The 17881-nt window shown below is 46.6% G+C and overlaps 1 protein-coding gene across 1 annotated transcript in view; it reads left to right on the top strand.

Moving 5' to 3' along the window:
- Positions 1–17881, top strand: part of LOC149431147 (cyclic nucleotide-binding domain-containing protein 2-like) — a gene marked incomplete at its 3' end in the record, with an annotated part of 31152 nt that overhangs the window by 1545 nt on the left and 11726 nt on the right. Inside the window, exon 2 of the mRNA XM_089665865.1 lies at positions 17508–17669. Within this exon, the coding sequence (XP_089521991.1) occupies positions 17508–17669 (162 nt within the window). The remainder of the gene's footprint in view (positions 1–17507; positions 17670–17881) is intronic.

Here is a 17881-nt window from a genome sequence, read left to right as displayed (position 1 = left end):
GGAAGGCTCATTGATGGAGGTGTGAAGGGAAGGCTCATTGATGGAGGTGGGGAGGGAAGGCTCATTGATGGAGGTGGGGAGGGGAAGGCTCACTAATGGAGGTGTGGAAGGGAAGGCTCATTGATGGAGGTGAGGAGGGGAAGGCTCACTGATGGAGGTGGGGAGGGAAGGCTCATTGATGGAGGTATGAAGGGAAGGCTCATTGATGGAGGTGTGAAGGGAAGGCTCATTGATGGAGGTGGGGAGGGAAGGCTCATTGATGGAGGTGTGAAGGGAAGGCTCATTGATGGAGGTGGGGAGGGAAGGCTCATTGATGGAGGTGGGGAGGGGAAGGCTCACTGATGGAGGTGTGGAAGGGAAGGCTCATTGATGGAGGTGGGTAGGGAAGGCTCATTGATAGAGGTTGGGAGGGAAGGCTCATTGATGGAGGTGGATCAGGGGAGGTTAATTGATGGAGGTGGGGAGGGAATGCCAATTGATGGAGGTGGGGAGGGAAGGCTCATTGAGGGAGGTGGGGAGGGAAGGCTCATTGATGGAGCTGGGGAGGGAAGGCTCATTGATGGAGGTGGATAGGGGGAGGCTCATTGATAGAGGTGTGAAGGGAAAGCTCATTGATGGAGGTGGGGAAGGGAAGGCTCATTGATGGAGGTGGGGAGGGAAGGCTCATTGATGGAGGTGGATAGGGGGAGGCTCATTGATAGAGGTGTGAAGGGAAGGCTCATTGATGGAGGTGGGGGAAGGGAAGGCTCATTGATGGAGGTGTGAAGGGAGGGCTCATTGATGGAGGTGGGGAGGGAGGGCTCATTGATGGAAATGGGGAGGGGAAGGCTCATTGATGGAAGTGTGAAGGGAAGGCTCATTGATGGAGGTGGGGAAGGAAGGCTCATTGATGGAGGTGGGGAGGGAAGGCTCATTGATGGAAGTGTGAAGGGAAGGCTCATTGATGGAGGTGTGAAGGGAAGGCTCATTGATAGAGGTGGGGAGGGAAGGCTCATTGATAGAGGTGTGAAGGGAAGGCTCATTGATGGAGCTGGGGAGGGAAGGCTCATTGATGGAGGTGTGAAGGGGGGCTCATTGATGGAGGTGGGGAGGGAGGGCTCATTGATGGAGGTGTGAAGGGAAGGCTCATTGATGGAGGTGTGAAGGGAAGGCTTATTGATGGAGGTGGGGAGGGAAGGCTCATTGATGGAGGTGGGGAGGGAAGGCTCATTGGTGGAGGGGGGAGGCTCATTCATGGAGGTGGGGAGGGAAGGCTCATCGATGGAGGTGGGGAGGGAAGGCTGGTTAGGTGGTGGAATTGCAGAGATTATTTTAGGAGAATACCTTTTAGTGTCACTTTAGGCTGCTGAAGAATAAACCATGAGGTTTACATCCTCGCCTTTGTCCGTATTGTATAAATAGTTAAATGGCAGTTGAGTGAATGGAGCCGGCCCTACATGGCAGGGCAGTTGTCTTGTCATTGAAGACTGGTGGGGGGGGGGATGTAAATGTACACAGTGTGTAGGCAGTGGCTGGGCAGCATGACCTCGACCTTCGCTCACCAGAATGACTGACGGAGGAAGCCGTTCTGCACCACAGCCTACATGTACACACGGAGCAGAGCTTGACACCACTCTCTATGGTGGATCGCTTTTCAGAGAAGTTTGACAGGAGGTGAGTGTCAGAACCTGGATCACCTGCTGGTGGCACTGTGGTTCCCAAAACAGAAGGGTGTGGTTCTGATATCCATCAGCATGCGTCTCCCAGTGGCCAGCAAATCCCATTGATCAATGCCTCAGTGTTGTACCCACGTGCCATACACCTGATTATTGATGCTTCTGCTCCTGCTCTTGATCCTGATCCTGTTCCAGCTTCTGCTCCTGTTCTTGATCCTGATCCTGTTCCAGCTTCTGCTCCTGTTCTTGATCCTGTTCCTTCTTCTTCTCCAGCTCTTGATCCTGATCCTATTCCTGCTCCTAATCCTGTTCCTGCTTCTGGTCTTGCTCCTGGTCCTGCTCTTGCTCCTGATCCTGCTTTTGCTCTTGCTCCTGTTCCAGTTCCTGCTCTTGATCCTGTTCCTACTCCTAATCCTGATCCTGCTTCTGGTCTTGCTCCTAGTCCTGCTCTTGATCCTGATCCTGCTTTTGCTCTTGCTCCTGTTCCATTTCCTGCTCTTGATCCTGTTTTTGCTCCTGCACCTGTTCCTGCTCTTAATCCTGTTTCTGCTTCTGCTCTTGCTCCTGATTCTGCTCCTGTTTCTGCCCCTGTTTCTGCCCCTGTTTCTGCCCCTTCTCCCATTCCTGCTCTTGATCTTGATACTGTTCCTGCTCCTTTTCCTGTTCCTACTCCTGCTCTTGCTCCTTTCTCTTGCTTCAGCTCCTGCTCTTGATTCTGATCCTGTTTCTGCTCCTGCTGTTGATCCTGTTTCTGTATCCGCTATCCCCGGACCCCGCATTCACTATATCCGCTCTCCCCGGACCCCGCATTCACTATATCCGCTCTCCCCAGTCCCCGCATTCACTATATCCGCTCTCCCCGGACCCCGCATTCACTATATCTGCTCTCCCCGGACCCCGCATTCACTATATCCGCTCTCCCCGGACCCCGCATTCACTATATCCGCTCTCCCCGGACCCCGCATTCACTATATCCGCTCTCCTCGGACCCCGCATTCACTATATCCGCTCTCCCCGGACCCCGCATTCACTATATCCGCTCTCCCCGGACCCCGCATTCCCTATATCCGCTCTCCCCGGACCCCGCATTCACTATATCCGCTCTCCCCGGACCCCGCATTCACTATATCCGCTCTCCCCGGACCCCGCATTCCCTATATCCGCTCTCCCCGGACCCCGCATTCCTTATATCCGCTCTCCCCGGACCCCGCATTCCCTATATCCGCTCTCCTAAGACCCCGCATTCACTATATCCGCTCTCCCCGGACCCCGCATTCACTATATCCGCTCTCCCCGGACCCCGCATTCCCTATATCCGCTCTCCCCAGACCCCGCATTCACTATATCCGCTCTCCCCGGACCCCGCATTCCCTATATCCGCTCTCCCCAGACCCCGCATTCACTATATCCGCTCTCCCCGGACCCCGCATTCACTATATCCGCTCTCCCCGGACCCCGCATTCACTATATCCGCTCTCCCCGGACCCCGCATTCACTGTATCCGCTCTCCCCGGACCCCGCATTCACTATATCCGCTCTCCCCGGACCCCGCATTCACTATATCCGCTCTCCCCGGACCCCGCATTCACTATATCCGCTCTCCCCGGACCCCGCATTCACTATATCCGCTCTCCCCGGACCCCGCATTCACTATATCCGCTCTCCCCGGACCCCGCATTCCCTATATCCGCTCTCCCCGGACCCTGCATTCACTATATCCGCTCTCCCCAGACCCCGCATTCACTATATCCGCTCTACCCGGACCCCGCAATCCCTATATCCGCTCTCTCCAGACCCCGCATTCACTATATCCGCTCTCCCCGGACCCCGCATTCACTATATCCGCTCTCCCCGGACCCCGCATTCCCTATATCCGCTCTCCCCGGACCCCGCATTCACTATATCCGCTCTCCCCGGACCCCGCATTCCCTATATCCGCTCTCCCCGGACCCCGCATTCACTATATCCGCTCTCCCCGGACCCCGCATTCCCTATATCCGCTCTCCCCAGACCCCGCATTCACTATATCCGCTCTCCCCGGACCCCGCATTCACTATATCCGCTCTCCCCGGACCCCGCATTCACTATATCCGCTCTCCCCGGACCCTGCATTCACTATATCCGCTCTCCCCGGACCCCGCATTCCCTATATCCGCTCTCCCCAGACCCCGCATTCACTATATCCGCTCTCCCCGGACCCCGCATTCACTATATCCGCTCTCCCCGGACCCCGCATTCACTATATCTGCTCTCCCCGGACCCCGCATTCACTATATCCGCTCTCCCCGGACCCCGCATTCACTATATCCGCTCTGCCCGGACCCCGCGTTCACTATATCCGCTCTCCCCGGACCCCACATTCACTATATCCGCTCTCCCCAGACCCCGCATTCACTATATCCGCTCTCCCCGGACCCCGCGTTCACTATATCCGCTCTCCCCGGACCCCGCTTACACTCTAATGTCCCCTTCCCCACAGTAAAAGTAACATTGTTTATAAACATCGATCAGACGATGCAGTACATGGTGCTGCTACCCGTTCAAAAAAAGTGTAGTGCAATATAATACAGGAGATGGTCTGTGACAAGTCCTTTATTAAAAATCAAAATCAAAAAAATGTCCCCCGCAGTAGATCTGATGTCAATCATGATGCCCGCCGCTGCTGCTACCTGAAAAAAGAAAAGCGCTCCGCTCACGACGCCGGCTCTCACCTTCTGACAGCTGTGCCCCCGATGACATTTCCTAAATACTGTCATGACGTCATAAGGGGCGGTGCTCAGTCCTCCCCCTTGTGACGTCATCACACGCTGTGTTTGGACAAAGTGTGGTCAGGTGCATTGCTTTGACCAATCACAACACACTGTCAGAGTGAACATTCGTACCGTCCGTGTGTTCACTGAACACACAAACAGCCTGTGTTCGAGGCAGACTTAGGTTTGACTGGAACATGTAGTCCATCCTTACTTATTATCACTGATCACTGTATGATGTCACTGTATGATGTCACTGTATGATGTCACTGTATGATGTCACTGGTGATGTCACTGTATGATGTCACTGTATAATGTCACTATATGATGTCACTGGTGATGTCACTATATGATGTCACTGGTGATGTCACTGTATGATGTCACTGGTGATGTCACTGTATGATGTCACTGTATGATGTCACTGATGATGTCACTGTATAATGTCACTGTATGATGTCACTGATGATGTCACTGTATGATGTCACTGGTGATGTCACTGTATGATATCACTGGTGATGTCACTGTATAATGTCACTGCATGATGTCACTGGTGATGTCACTGTATGATGTCACTGCTGATGTTACTGCATGATGTCTCTGTATGATGTCACTGGTGATGTCACTGTATGATGTCACTATATGATGTCACTGGTGATGTCACTGTATGATGTCACTGGTGATGTCACTGTATAATGTCACTGTATAATGTCACTGTATGATGTCACTGTATGATGTCACTGGTGATGTCACTGCATGATGTCTCTGTATGATGTCACTGTATGATGTCACTATATGATGTCACTGTATGATGTCACTGGTGATGTCACTGTATGATGTCACTGGTGGTCACTGTATGATATCACTGGTGATGTCACTGTATGATGTCACTGGTGATGTCTCTGTATGATGTCACTGGTGATGTCTCTGTATGATGTCACTGTATGATGTCACTGTATGATGTCACTCGTGATGTCACTCGTGATGTCACTGTATGATGTCACTGGTGATGTCACTGTATGATGTCACTGTATGATGTCACTGGTGATGTCACTGTATTATGTTACTGTATGGTGCCACTGGTGATGTCAGTGCCAGTTAAGTCAGTTTCCCCCCAGCATTAGTTAGTGCCAGATTTCCATCCGCACTATCGCAGTCCCGGATGCGTGGCGATGACGTCGCATTGGTCTGTGTTGCAGCTGCAGTCTGAGAAATGGCAACATATGCTGGAGCACAATGTCATGAGTCAGTAACCGCTTCCCGACCGCCCTATGGTAGAAGTACTGCTACAGGGCGGCACGGGTGCGCAAAATCACATATATATATGATTTCACATTTCCAGGTCATACACGGGTCTGTACACCTGCTGTGCTCATTATGAGGGGTTCCCACCATCCCTGTGCTGAGTTCCTGGGTCTGTACACCTGCTGTGCTCATTATGAGGGGTTCCCACCATCCCTGTGCTGAGTTCCTTGGTCTGTACGCCTGCTGTGCCCATTATGAGGGGTTCCCACCATCCCTGTGCTGAGTTCCCGGGTCTGTACACCCACTGTGCCCATTATTAGGGGTTCCTACCATCATTGTGCTGAGTTCCCGGGTCTGTACACCCGCTGTGCCCATTATGAGGGGTTCCCATCATCCCTGTGCTGAGTTCCTGGCTCTGTACAGCCGCTGTGCCCATTATAAGGGGTTCCCACCATCCCTGTGCCGAGTTCCCGGGTCTGTACACCCGCTGTGTGCATTATGAGGGATTCCCACCATCCATGTGCCGAGTTCCCGGGTCTGTACACCCGCTGTGCCCATTATGAGGGATTCCCAACATCCCTGTGCTGAGTTCCCGGGTCTGTACACCCGCTGTGCCCATTATGAGGGATTCCCACCATCCCTGTGCTGGGTTCCTGGTTCTGTACATTGGATATGTACATACAGTGGGGAAATGAATGATTTTTTTTTTTGGGGGGAATAATGATTTGACCCCCTACAGATTTTGTAGGTTCGCCCACTTACACAGAAATGAAGGTTCTATAATTGTTCTCATCGGTGTATTTTAAATGGTAGAGACAGAATATCAACCAAAAATCCAGAAGAAACAAACGATACAAAAGTAATAAATGGAGTTGCAGTTCAGGGAGTAGAATAAGTATTTGATCGTCGAAAAAACATGACTTAGTACTTGGTGGAGGAACACTTGTTGGGGAGCACAGAGGTAAGACGTTCCTTGTAGTTGGTGGAGGAACCCTTGTTGGGGAGCACAGAAGTCAGACATTTCTTGTAGTTGGTGGAGGAACCCTTGTTGGGGAGCACAGAGGTGAGACGTTCCTTGTAGTTGGTGGAGGAACCCTTGTTGGGGAGCACAGAGGTGAGACGTTCCTTGTAGTTGGTGGAGGAACCCTTGTTGGCGAGCACAGAGGTGAGACGTTCCTTGTAGTTGGTGGAGGAACCCTTGTTGGGGAGCACAGAGGTGAGACGTTCCTTGTAGCTGGTGGAGGAACCCTTGTTGGTGAGCACAGAGGTGAGACGTTCCTTGTAGTTGGTGGAGGAACCCTTGTTGGGGAGCACAGAGGTGAGACGTTCCTTGTAGTTGGTGGAGGAACCCTTGTTGGGGAGCACAGAGGTGAGACGTTCCTTGTAGTTGGTGGAGGAACCCTTGTTGGTGAGCACAGAGGTGAGACGTTCCTTGTACTTGGTGGAGGAACCCTTGTTGGGGAGCACAGAGGTGAGACGTTTCTTGTAGTTGGTGGAGGAACCCTTGTTGGCAAGCACAGAGGTGAGACGTTCCTTGTAGTTGGTGGAGAAACTCTTGTTGGCGAGCACAGAGGTGAGACGTTTCTTGAAGTTGGTGGAGGAACCCTTGTTGGTGAGCACAGAGGTGAGACGTTCCTTGTAGTTGGTCTAGAAACCCTTGTTGGTCAGCACAGAGGTGAGACGTTCCTTGTAGTTGGTGGAGGAACCATTGTTGGGGAGCACAGAGGTGAGACGTTCTTTGTACTTGGTGGAGGAACCCTTGTTGGGGAGCACAGAGGTGAGACGTTTCTTGTAGTTGGTGGAGGAATCCCTTGTTGGCAAGCACAGAGGTGAGACGTTCCTTGTAGTTGGTGGAGAAACTCTTGTTGGCGAGCACAGAGGTGAGACATTTCTTGTAGTTGGTGGAGGAACACTTGTTGGGGAGCACAGAGGTGAGACGTTCCTTGTAGTTGTTGGAGGAACCCTTGTTGGTGAGCACAATGGATCAACCAACGGCCAAAATCTTCAACTGAAGCAATGTGTTTCTATAGATCCTTTGAGACCTGGATCACATCCATTCTGCATTTGCATCACCTTCATGCGATCTGGTGCGGCTGGTCAATGATAAATCAATGGCCGCCTGAAACAGATCGCAAAACGCTGTGTGATCGCCAGAAATCGCGTGAGAACACCCATGCGATGCGATTCAGGGGCGGGTTCTGCGCCTTTTTGGGGCGGATGCGATCCGAGCTGTAGAAAGTGTGCGGCTCAAATCGCAGCGCACAGACCTTTGCGTGTCCAATGACATGCGTTGTCCCGCACCGCATAGTGTGAACCCGGGGTAATACTGACGTCGCAGCCCTTCCCGTTCTGAGCAGCAGATCCTGGCCTGAGCCCCGGGTATGGTGGTCCCTCAGCGGGGGGGGGGTATGGCAGTCCCTCAGCAGAGGGGGGTATGGCAGTCCCTCAGCAGAGGGGGGTATGGTGGTCCCCCAGCGGGGGGGGGGGGGGTATGGTGGTCCCTCAGCGGGGGGGTATGGCGGTCCCTCAGCAGAGGGGGGGGTATGGCGGTCCCTCGGCGGGGGGGGTATGGTGGTCCCTCAGCGGAGGGGGGGGGTATGGTGGTCCCTCAGCAGGGGGGGGGGGGCGGTAAATTATTAGAAATCATATCATGCGAATGTTCTGCGTCTTCCCAGCCTTCCCGGTTAATAAATGATGAGTTGCTATAGAGCCGCAGGACAAACACGACTGTCGCCTGATAGCTGTGTGACGGACAGGACTGACCGCACGTGACCCCCCGAGAAGGAGAGCTGCCTGGGGTGTGCATGCAGGGACCGACTGCCCACACGTTGCATCAATAACTGGATGGGGGGGGGGAGGGGAGCAAATAATGTCGCATTCCGGAATTCTTCATCGATCTTCATACATTTTTGGCAAATTTTGAAAAGAATAGTATAGAATAGAAAAGAATTGAATAGAAAAAAAAAGAATACAATAGAACGAATGTAGCCATCTACCAAAATTCAAATTTCAAAAAGAATAGAATAGAAAAGAATAAAATAGAATATTAAAATAATAGAATAGAAAATAAAGGAATGGAAAAGAATAGAATAAAATAAAATACAATAGAAAAAATGGAACAGAAAAAAAACAGAAAACAATAGAAATAATGTAGCCATCTTATAAAATTCACATTTTAGAGAATAGAAAATAAAGGAACGTAAAAGAGTAGAATAAAAGAGATTAGAAAAGAATCGAATAGAAAAAAATAGAATACAATAGAATGAATGTAGCCATCTCCCAAAATTCAAATTTCAAAAACAATAGAATAGAATATACAATTAAAAGAATAGAATAGAATAAAATAGAAAAAATAGACTAGAAAATAAATGAATAGAAAAAAAAGTAGAATACAATTGAAAGAATGCAGCCATCAGCCAAAATTCAAATTTCAAAAAAGAATAGTATACATAACAAAAGAACAGAATAGAAAATAACAGAATAGAAAAAAATAGAATATAGAAAAAAAAGGAATAGAATAGAATAAATTAGAACAGAAAAAATAGAATACAAAAGAATTGAATAGAAAACAATAGAAAGAATGCAGCCATCTACCAAAATTCAAATTAAAAAAATAGAATAGAAAATAGAAAATAAAGGAATAGAAAAGAATAGAATAGAATAAATTATAATAGAAAAAATCGAATAGAAAAGAATAGAAAGAATGTAGCCATCTACCAAAATTCAAATTTCAAAAAGAATAGAATAGAAAAGAATAGAATAGAAAATTCTTTGCTGCGAATTCATGCGAATGCGCCTTTTCAGGACGATTCCGCCATCAGTCACACGGCTGCAATTTAAAATTGTGCAACTTGTATGGGATTTCTGAGGACTTTAGCCCCGCCCCCGGTCACATCACCTGTGATTTGCGTAGTCCTCTGCGTCTTGCAAATGGCAATGAAATCGGCGGGTCACCCCGACTTTGAAATCGTTCGACTTCGCTGTAAGTCACATGTTTTCAAAATCCGCTTTGGTGTGACCGGGGTGTAATCGGTGTGACCGGGGTGTAACCGCAGCCATGTGACCGGGGTGTAATCGGTGTGACCGGGGTGTAATCGGTGTGACCGGGGTGTAACCGCAGCCATGTGACCGGGGTGTAACCGCAGCCATGTGACCGGGGTGTAATCGGTGTGACCGGGGTGTAATCGCAGCCGTGTGACCGGGGTGTAATCGGTGTGACCGGGGTGTAACCGCAGCCATGTGACCGGGGTGTAACCGCAGCCATGTGACCGGGGTGTAATCGGTGTGACCGGGGTGTAACCGCAGCCATGTGACCGGGGTGTAACCGCAGCCATGTGACCGGGGTGTAATCGGTGTGACCGGGGTGTAATCGGTGTGACCGGAGTGTAATCGGTGTGACCGGGGTGTAATCGGTGTGACCGGGGTGTAATCGGTGTGACCGGGGTGTAACCGGTGTGACCGAGGGGTGTAACTGGTGTGACCGGGGTGTAATCGGTGTGACCGGGGTGTAATCGGTGTGACCGGGGTGTAATCGGTGTGACCGAGGGGTGTAATTGGTGTGACCGGGGTGTAACCGGTGTGACCGGGGTGTAATCGGTGTGACCGAGGGGTGTAATCGGTGTGACCGGGGTGTAATCGGTGTGACCGGGGTGTAATCGGTGTGACCGGGGTGTAATCGGTGTGACCGGGGTGTAATCGGTGTGACCGAGGGGTGTAATCGGTGTGACCGGGGTGTAACCGGTGTGACCGGGGTGTAATCGGTGTGACCGGGGTGTAACCGGTGTGACCGGGGTGTAATCGGTGTGACCGAGGGGTGTAATCGGTGTGACCGGGGTGTAACCGGTGTGACCGGGGTGTAATCGGTGTGACCGAGGGGTGTAATCGGTGTGACCGAGGGGTGTAATCGGTGTGACCGGGGTGTAATCGGTGTGACCGGGGTGTAATCGGTGTGACCGGGGTGTAATCGGTGTGACCGGGGTGTAATCGCAGCCGTGTGATCGGGGTGTAATCGGTGTGACCGGCGTGTAACAAGACATCTAATCCCGATCGCTAAATTGCGTGATGCGTGGGGAAAGCTCCTCCCCCCACTGCGAGGGTTAGCGGCTCGGCTTGCGTCGGGGGGCGATGACAAAGGTGCTGTACTTACCGCATTCCTTGCAACCCGCAGGCGTCCTCCACTACGTGCGACCGGCCCGCCGACTCAAATCGCAGCCCGAGCAGTCGCAGATCTCTGACATCGCCCCGTACAATGCAGCGCCAGCAGACCTACATTGTACGCGAGAACGGCGAGCGCCCGCCCACCTACCGCAACGTTCGACAACTGAAGAGCGCACCGGCGGCAGGGGGGGCGAGCAACAGGGTAAGTCGATCGACTTTATGTCTTCTGGCCGGCAAGTCGCATGGCAAGTCGCACCCAGTGAAAATAATTTTTTAATCGTTTTTTTGAGACCGATGGGGTTTTCTTTTGGCGGGCATTTTTTTTTTTTGCTATATAAACCAAAAAAAATTTGAAAAAAAAAGAAAAAAGGTTTTTCACATTTTCTGTTAAATTTTGCAATCAAATTATCTTTCTCCATAAATTTCGGTGGAAATGTATTCTGCCACATTTCTGCGACATTTCTGCGATGAAAATCACCCAATTCAGTCTGTAGAGTCCACACACCGGGGTACATATATGTAACAATGGATCGATCCTGATGTGCTGACGGACGATCGTTTTTCTTGAGGCCTGAAAATGCCAGGAAGCAGCACCGGATCTAGCTTGGCTGATGTGGGGGGAGGGCAGTAAAAAAATGGGGGGCAGAAGACGAGAGGTCAGCGGGGCTGTGTACAGGGGGTCAGCGGGGCGGAGGAGAGGATCAGCAGTCTAGAAGATGCTAGGTTTTAGGACAGACTACATGGGTCAGCAGGGGAGTGCACAAGAACTGGTTAGGCATTGTACTGGGGAACAGCAGGGCAGAGGATAGGGGTCACCGATGGAAGGAGAGAGGACCAGGGTCACCGCTGGAAGGAGAGAGGACCGGGGTCACCGCTGGAAGGAGGGAGGACCGGGGTCACTGCTGGAGCACAGGTAGCAAGACTTCCTCCTCGGGTGCCTTTCCACAGCACAGAGTGAAATCCAATTCTGTTATACACGGCTACGCTCTGCACTGTCTGTAGCCAGTTACTGCGCTGCACCTCGGACCTCTGAAATTCCCTGCTCAGAACGGCAGAATTTCACAAACTTGCAATTTTGCCAAGTTATTTCTCACCCACAGAACAGGTTTACTTGCAATTACACCCCAAAGCACATTCTGCTGCTCCTCCTGAGACTTTTTTCCACTGCCTGGCTGCACAGAGGGGCCCAAAATCCAAGGAGCACCTTCAGTCTTTCCTCCTGAGTATGGGGCTACCACATGTGGGAGACTTTTTTCCACTGTCTGGCTGCACAGAGGGGCCCAAAATCCAAGGAGCACCTTCAGTCTTTCCTCCTGAGTATGGGGATACCACATGTGTGAGAATTTTTCCACTGCCTGGCTGCACAGAGGGCCCAAAATCCAAGGAGCACCTTCAGGCTTTCTAGGAGCATAAATTACACATCTAATTTCTGGACTATCTATCACATTTCTTGAAGATCCAATGTAATTCATTAGAGTCATGGTGAGTCTTTTGAAGATCACTTTTTTTTTGGAAAATGGAGACAGAAAATTAAATTAAATTGTATTTTTTTTTTTTTTACACACATCGGTCAATTAATAAGATATACTTATAAATCACACCTCAAACCACATTCTTCTATTCTTCCCGAGTATGTGAAATTCTTTTGCAGCTTAGCCGCATAATGGGGCCCAAAACCCGGGGGGCACCTCTAAGATTTTAAGGAACGTAAATTATGCATTTAGATTCCTGTCTACCTATCATGTGTTTGGAGGCCTTGGAGTACCAAAACAATGGAAACACCCACAAAATGACAACGTCTGGTAGGCAAACACACAAAAGTATTTATAAAAGGCCGGGTGATTATTTTGAAGATTTAATTTATTGCCACACATTTTAGGAAAACTAACATTTTATTCTTTTCTTTTTTTTTTTAACAGAAAGTTGTCAATTTATTAGATATTCCTATTACACATTATGGCCTTGCTTCCAATTACACCCCAAAACACATTCTGCTCCTAAATACGGGGATACCACACGTGTGACACTTCACAGCCTGGCCACTCAGAGGCCCAAAATCCAAGGATATCTATCTATTATCTATCTATCTATTATCTATTATCTATTATCTATCTATCTATCTATCTATCTATCTATCTATCTATTATCTATTATCTATTATCTATCTATCTATTATCTATCTATCTATTATCTATCTATCTATCTATCTATCTATCTATCTATCTATCTATCTATTATCTATCTATCTATTATCTATTATCTATCTATCTATCTATCTATCTATTATCTATCTATCTATTATCTATCTATTATCTATCTATCTATCTATTATCTATCTATCTATTATCTATTATCTATCTATCTATCTATCTATCTATCTATCTATCTATCTATCTATCTATCTATCTATTATCTATCTATCTATTATCTATCTATCTATCTATCTATTATCTATCTATCTATCTATCTATCTATCTATCTATTATCTATCTATCTATCTATCTATCTATCTATTATCTATCTATCTATTATCTATCTATCTATCTATCTATCTATCTATTATCTATCTATTATCTATCTATCTATTATCTATCTATTATCTATCTATCTATTATCTATCTATCTATTATCTATCTATTATCTATCTATCTATCTATCTATCTATCTATCTATCTATCTATCTATTATCTATCTATTATCTATCTATCTATCTATCTATTATCTATCTATCTATCTATCTATCTATCTATCTATCTATTATCTATCCATCTATCTATCTATTATCTATCTATCTATCTATCTATCTATCTATCTATCTATCTATTATCTATCTATCTATCTATCTATTATCTATTATCTATCTATTATCTATTATCTATCTATCTATTATCTATCTATCTATCTATCTATCTATTATCTATCTATCTATTATCTATCTATCTATCTATCTATTATCTATCTATCTATTATCTATCTATCTATCTATCTATCTATCTATCTATCTATCTATCTATCTATTATCTATCTATCTATCTATCTATCTATCTATTATCTATCTATCTATCTATCTATCTATTATCTATCTATCTATCTATCTATCTATCTATCTATCTATCTATTATCTATCTATCTATCTATTATCTATTATCTATCTATCTATCTATTATCTATCTATCTATCTATCTATCTATCTATTATCTATCTATTATCTATCTATCTATCTATCTATCTATCTATCTATCTATCTATCTATTATCTATCTATTATCTATCTATTATCTATCTATCTATTATCTATTATCTATCTATCTATCTATCTATCTATCTATCTATCTATCTATCTATCTATTATCTATCTATCTATTATCTATCTATTATCTATCTATCTATTATCTATTATCTATTATCTATCTATCTATCTATCTATCTATCTATCTATCTATCTATCTATCTATTATCTATCTATCTATTATCTATCTATTATCTATCTATCTATCTATCTATCTATCTATTATCTATCTATCTATCTATCTATCTATCTATCTATCATCTATCTATCTATCTATCTATCTATCTATCTATTATCTATCTATCTATCTATCTATCTATCTATCTATCTATCTATCTATCTATCTATTATCTATCTATCTATCTATTATCTATCTATCTATCTATCTATTATCTATCTATCTATTATCTATCTATCTATCTATCTATCTATCTATCTATTATCTATCTATCTATCTATCTATCTATCTATCTATTATCTATCTATCTATCTATCTATCTATCTATCTATCTATCTATCTATCTATTATCTATCTATCTATCTATCTATCTATCTATCTATTATCTATCTATCTATCTATCTATCTATCTATCTATCTATTATCTATCTATCTATCTATCTATCTATCTATCTATCTATTATCTATCTATCTATCTATCTATCTATCTGTCTATCTATCTATCTATCTATCTATCTATCTATCTATTATCTATCTATCTATCTATCTATCTATCTATTATCTATCTATCTATCTATCTATCTATCTATCTATCTATCTATCTATCTATTATCTATCTATTATCTATCTATCTATCTATCTATTATCTATCTATCTATCTATCTATCTATCTATCTATCTATCTATCTATCTATCTATCTATTATCTATCTATCTATCTATCTATTATCTATCTATCTATCTATCTATCTATCTATTATCTATCTATCTATCTATTATCTATCTATCTATCTATCTATCTATCTATCTATCTATTATCTATCTATCTATCTATCTATCTATCTATCTATCTATCTATTATCTATCTATCTATCTATCTATCTATCTATCTATCTATCTATCTATTATCTATCTATCTATCTATCTATCTATCTATCTATCTATCTATCTATCTATCTATCTATCTATCTATTTATCTCTACACTATATTAGCCCAAGTACTGGGCCACCTGCCTGCCTTTCCACACACATGACCTTTAATGGCCCCCCAGTCTTACTCCGTAGGGTTCAGTATTGAGTTGGCTCCGCCCTTTGCAGCTATAACAGCTTCAACTCTTCTGGGAAGGCCCCCCACAAGGTTTAGGAGGGTGTCTATGGGAAGGTTGGACCATTCTTCCAGAAGCACATTTGTCAGGTCAGGCACTGATGTCGGGGGAGGGGGCCTGGCTCGCAGTCTCCGCTCTAATTCATCCCAAAGGTGTTCTATGGGGTTGAGGTCAGGACTCTGTGCAGGACAGTCAAGTTCCTCCACCCCAAACTGGCTCCTCCATGTCTTTATGGACCTTGCTTTGTGCACTGGTGTGCAGTCATGTTGGAACAGGGAGGGGCCATCCCCAAACTCCTCCCACAAAGTTGGGAGCATGAAATTGTCCAAAATGTCACCTTAAGAGTTCCCTTCACTGGAACTAGGGGGCCAAGTCCCACCCCTGAAAAACAACCCCACACCATAATCCCCCCTCCACCAAACTTTACACTTGGCACAATGCAGTCAGACAAGTACTGTTCTCCTGGCAATCGCCAAACCCAGACACATCCATTGGATTTCCAGACAGAGAAGCGTGATTGGTCACTCCAGAGAACACGCCTCCAATGCTCTAGAGTCCAGTGGCGGTGTGCTTTACACCACGGCATCCGATGCTTTGCATTGCACTTGGTGATGGAAGGCTTGGATGCAGCTGCTCGGCCATGGAAACCCATTCCATGAAGCTCTCTACGCACTGTTGTTGGGCTCATCTGAAGGCCACACCAAGTTTGGAGGTCTTTAGCTATTGACTCTGCAGACAGTTGGTGACTTCTGCGCACTGTGCGCTTCAGCATGCGCTGACCCCGCCCTGTCATGTGACGTGGCCTACCACTCGGTGGCTGAGTGGCTGTTGTTCCCAGTGGCTTCCACTTTGTTATAATCCCACTAACAGTTGAGCGTGGAATATTTAGTAGCCAGGAAATGTCACGGATGGACTTATTGCCCAGGTGGCCACCTATCACGGGACCACGCTTGGAGTCACTGAGCTCCTGAGAGCGACCCATTCTTTCACCAATGTTTGTAGAAGCCGTCTGCATGCCTAGGGGCTTGATTGTATACACATGTGTCCATGGAGGGGATTGGAACACCTGAATCACATGATATGGAGGGGATTGGAGCACCTGAATCACATGATTGGGAGAAGATTGGAACACATGAATCACATGATGTAGAGGGGATTGGAACACCTGAATCACATGCTATGGAGGGGATTGGAACACCTGAATCACATGATTGGGAGGGGATTGGAACACCTGAATCACATGATATGGAGGGGATTGGAACACCTGAATCACATGATTGGGAGGGGATTGGAACACCTGAATCACATGATATGGAGGGGATTGGAGCACCTTAATCACATGATTGGGAGGGGATTGGAACACCTGAATCACATGATGTAGAGGGGATTGGAACACCTGAATCACATGATATGGAGGGGATTGGAACACCTGAATCACATGATTGAAAGGGGATTGGAATACCTGAATCACATGATATGGAGGGGATTGGAACACCTGAATCACATAATTGAGAGAGGATTGGAGCACCTGAATCACATGATTGGGAGGGGATTGGAACACCTGAATCACATGATTGGGAGCGGATTGGAGCACCTGAATCACATGATTGGGAGGGGATTGGAACACCTGAATCACATGATTGGGAGGGGATTGGAACACCTGAATCACATGATTGGGAGGGGATTGGAACACCTGATTCACATGATTGGGAGGGGATTGGAACACCTGAATCACATGATTGGAGGGGATTGGAACACCTGAATCACATGATTGGGAGGGGATTGGAACACCTGAATCACATGATATGGAGGGGATTGGAACACCTGAATCACATGATTGGAGGGGATTGGAACACCTGAATCACATGATTGGGAGGGGATTGGAACACCTGAATCACATGATTGGAGGGGATTGGAACACCTGAATCACATGATTGGGAGGGCGGGCAATCGTCGCTCCTCTGAGTCATTCGGGACTCTTTTATAGCACAGGAGCTGCCTGAAGGAGCATTCAGAGTGCTTGCCGTCTGCCGGCATCACATGGATGGAGATATTTAATATTTGCATCATAAGAATTTGGGTCTCAGAGCCGTAACAAATTACATTTCATATCTATTGCCTTTCCCCTCCAGAGTCTCCGCGATGCGGTGCAGCAGGTCACCAACCTACAAGTGGCCACCAGATGCTTCATCCATGCTGCAGAGGAGGCGAGGGGGTCATCCTTCTGGGGGGATGTTGAAGTTTCTGGATTCAATTCTTCAGAATCCACCTACGAGGAGGAGGAGGAGAAGGAGGTGAGTGATTTATTGTAATACATACATTCCCTCTCTGTATATTATACACCAATCTCATCTCATCAAACATGAGCGGGCTGTGTGTTGTCTGAGCCCTTATCTGAAATCAGGGAGGCTATAGGGGACTGGGTTGTCAGGGGAGGTTCTAACGTCTGCTACGGATAGTCTGGAGTCTCAGTGGGTATCTATGGCTTCACGTCCATCAAATCCCC

The sequence above is a fragment of the Staurois parvus genome, unplaced genomic scaffold (assembly GCF_062004578.1).
Source record: "Staurois parvus isolate SC_StPar_1 unplaced genomic scaffold, SC_StPar_1.0 ptg002379l, whole genome shotgun sequence".
Classification (NCBI taxonomy): domain Eukaryota; kingdom Metazoa; phylum Chordata; class Amphibia; order Anura; family Ranidae; genus Staurois; species Staurois parvus.
Note: the sequence above shows the minus strand (reverse complement) of the source record. Positions and strands in the feature narration are given on the sequence as shown.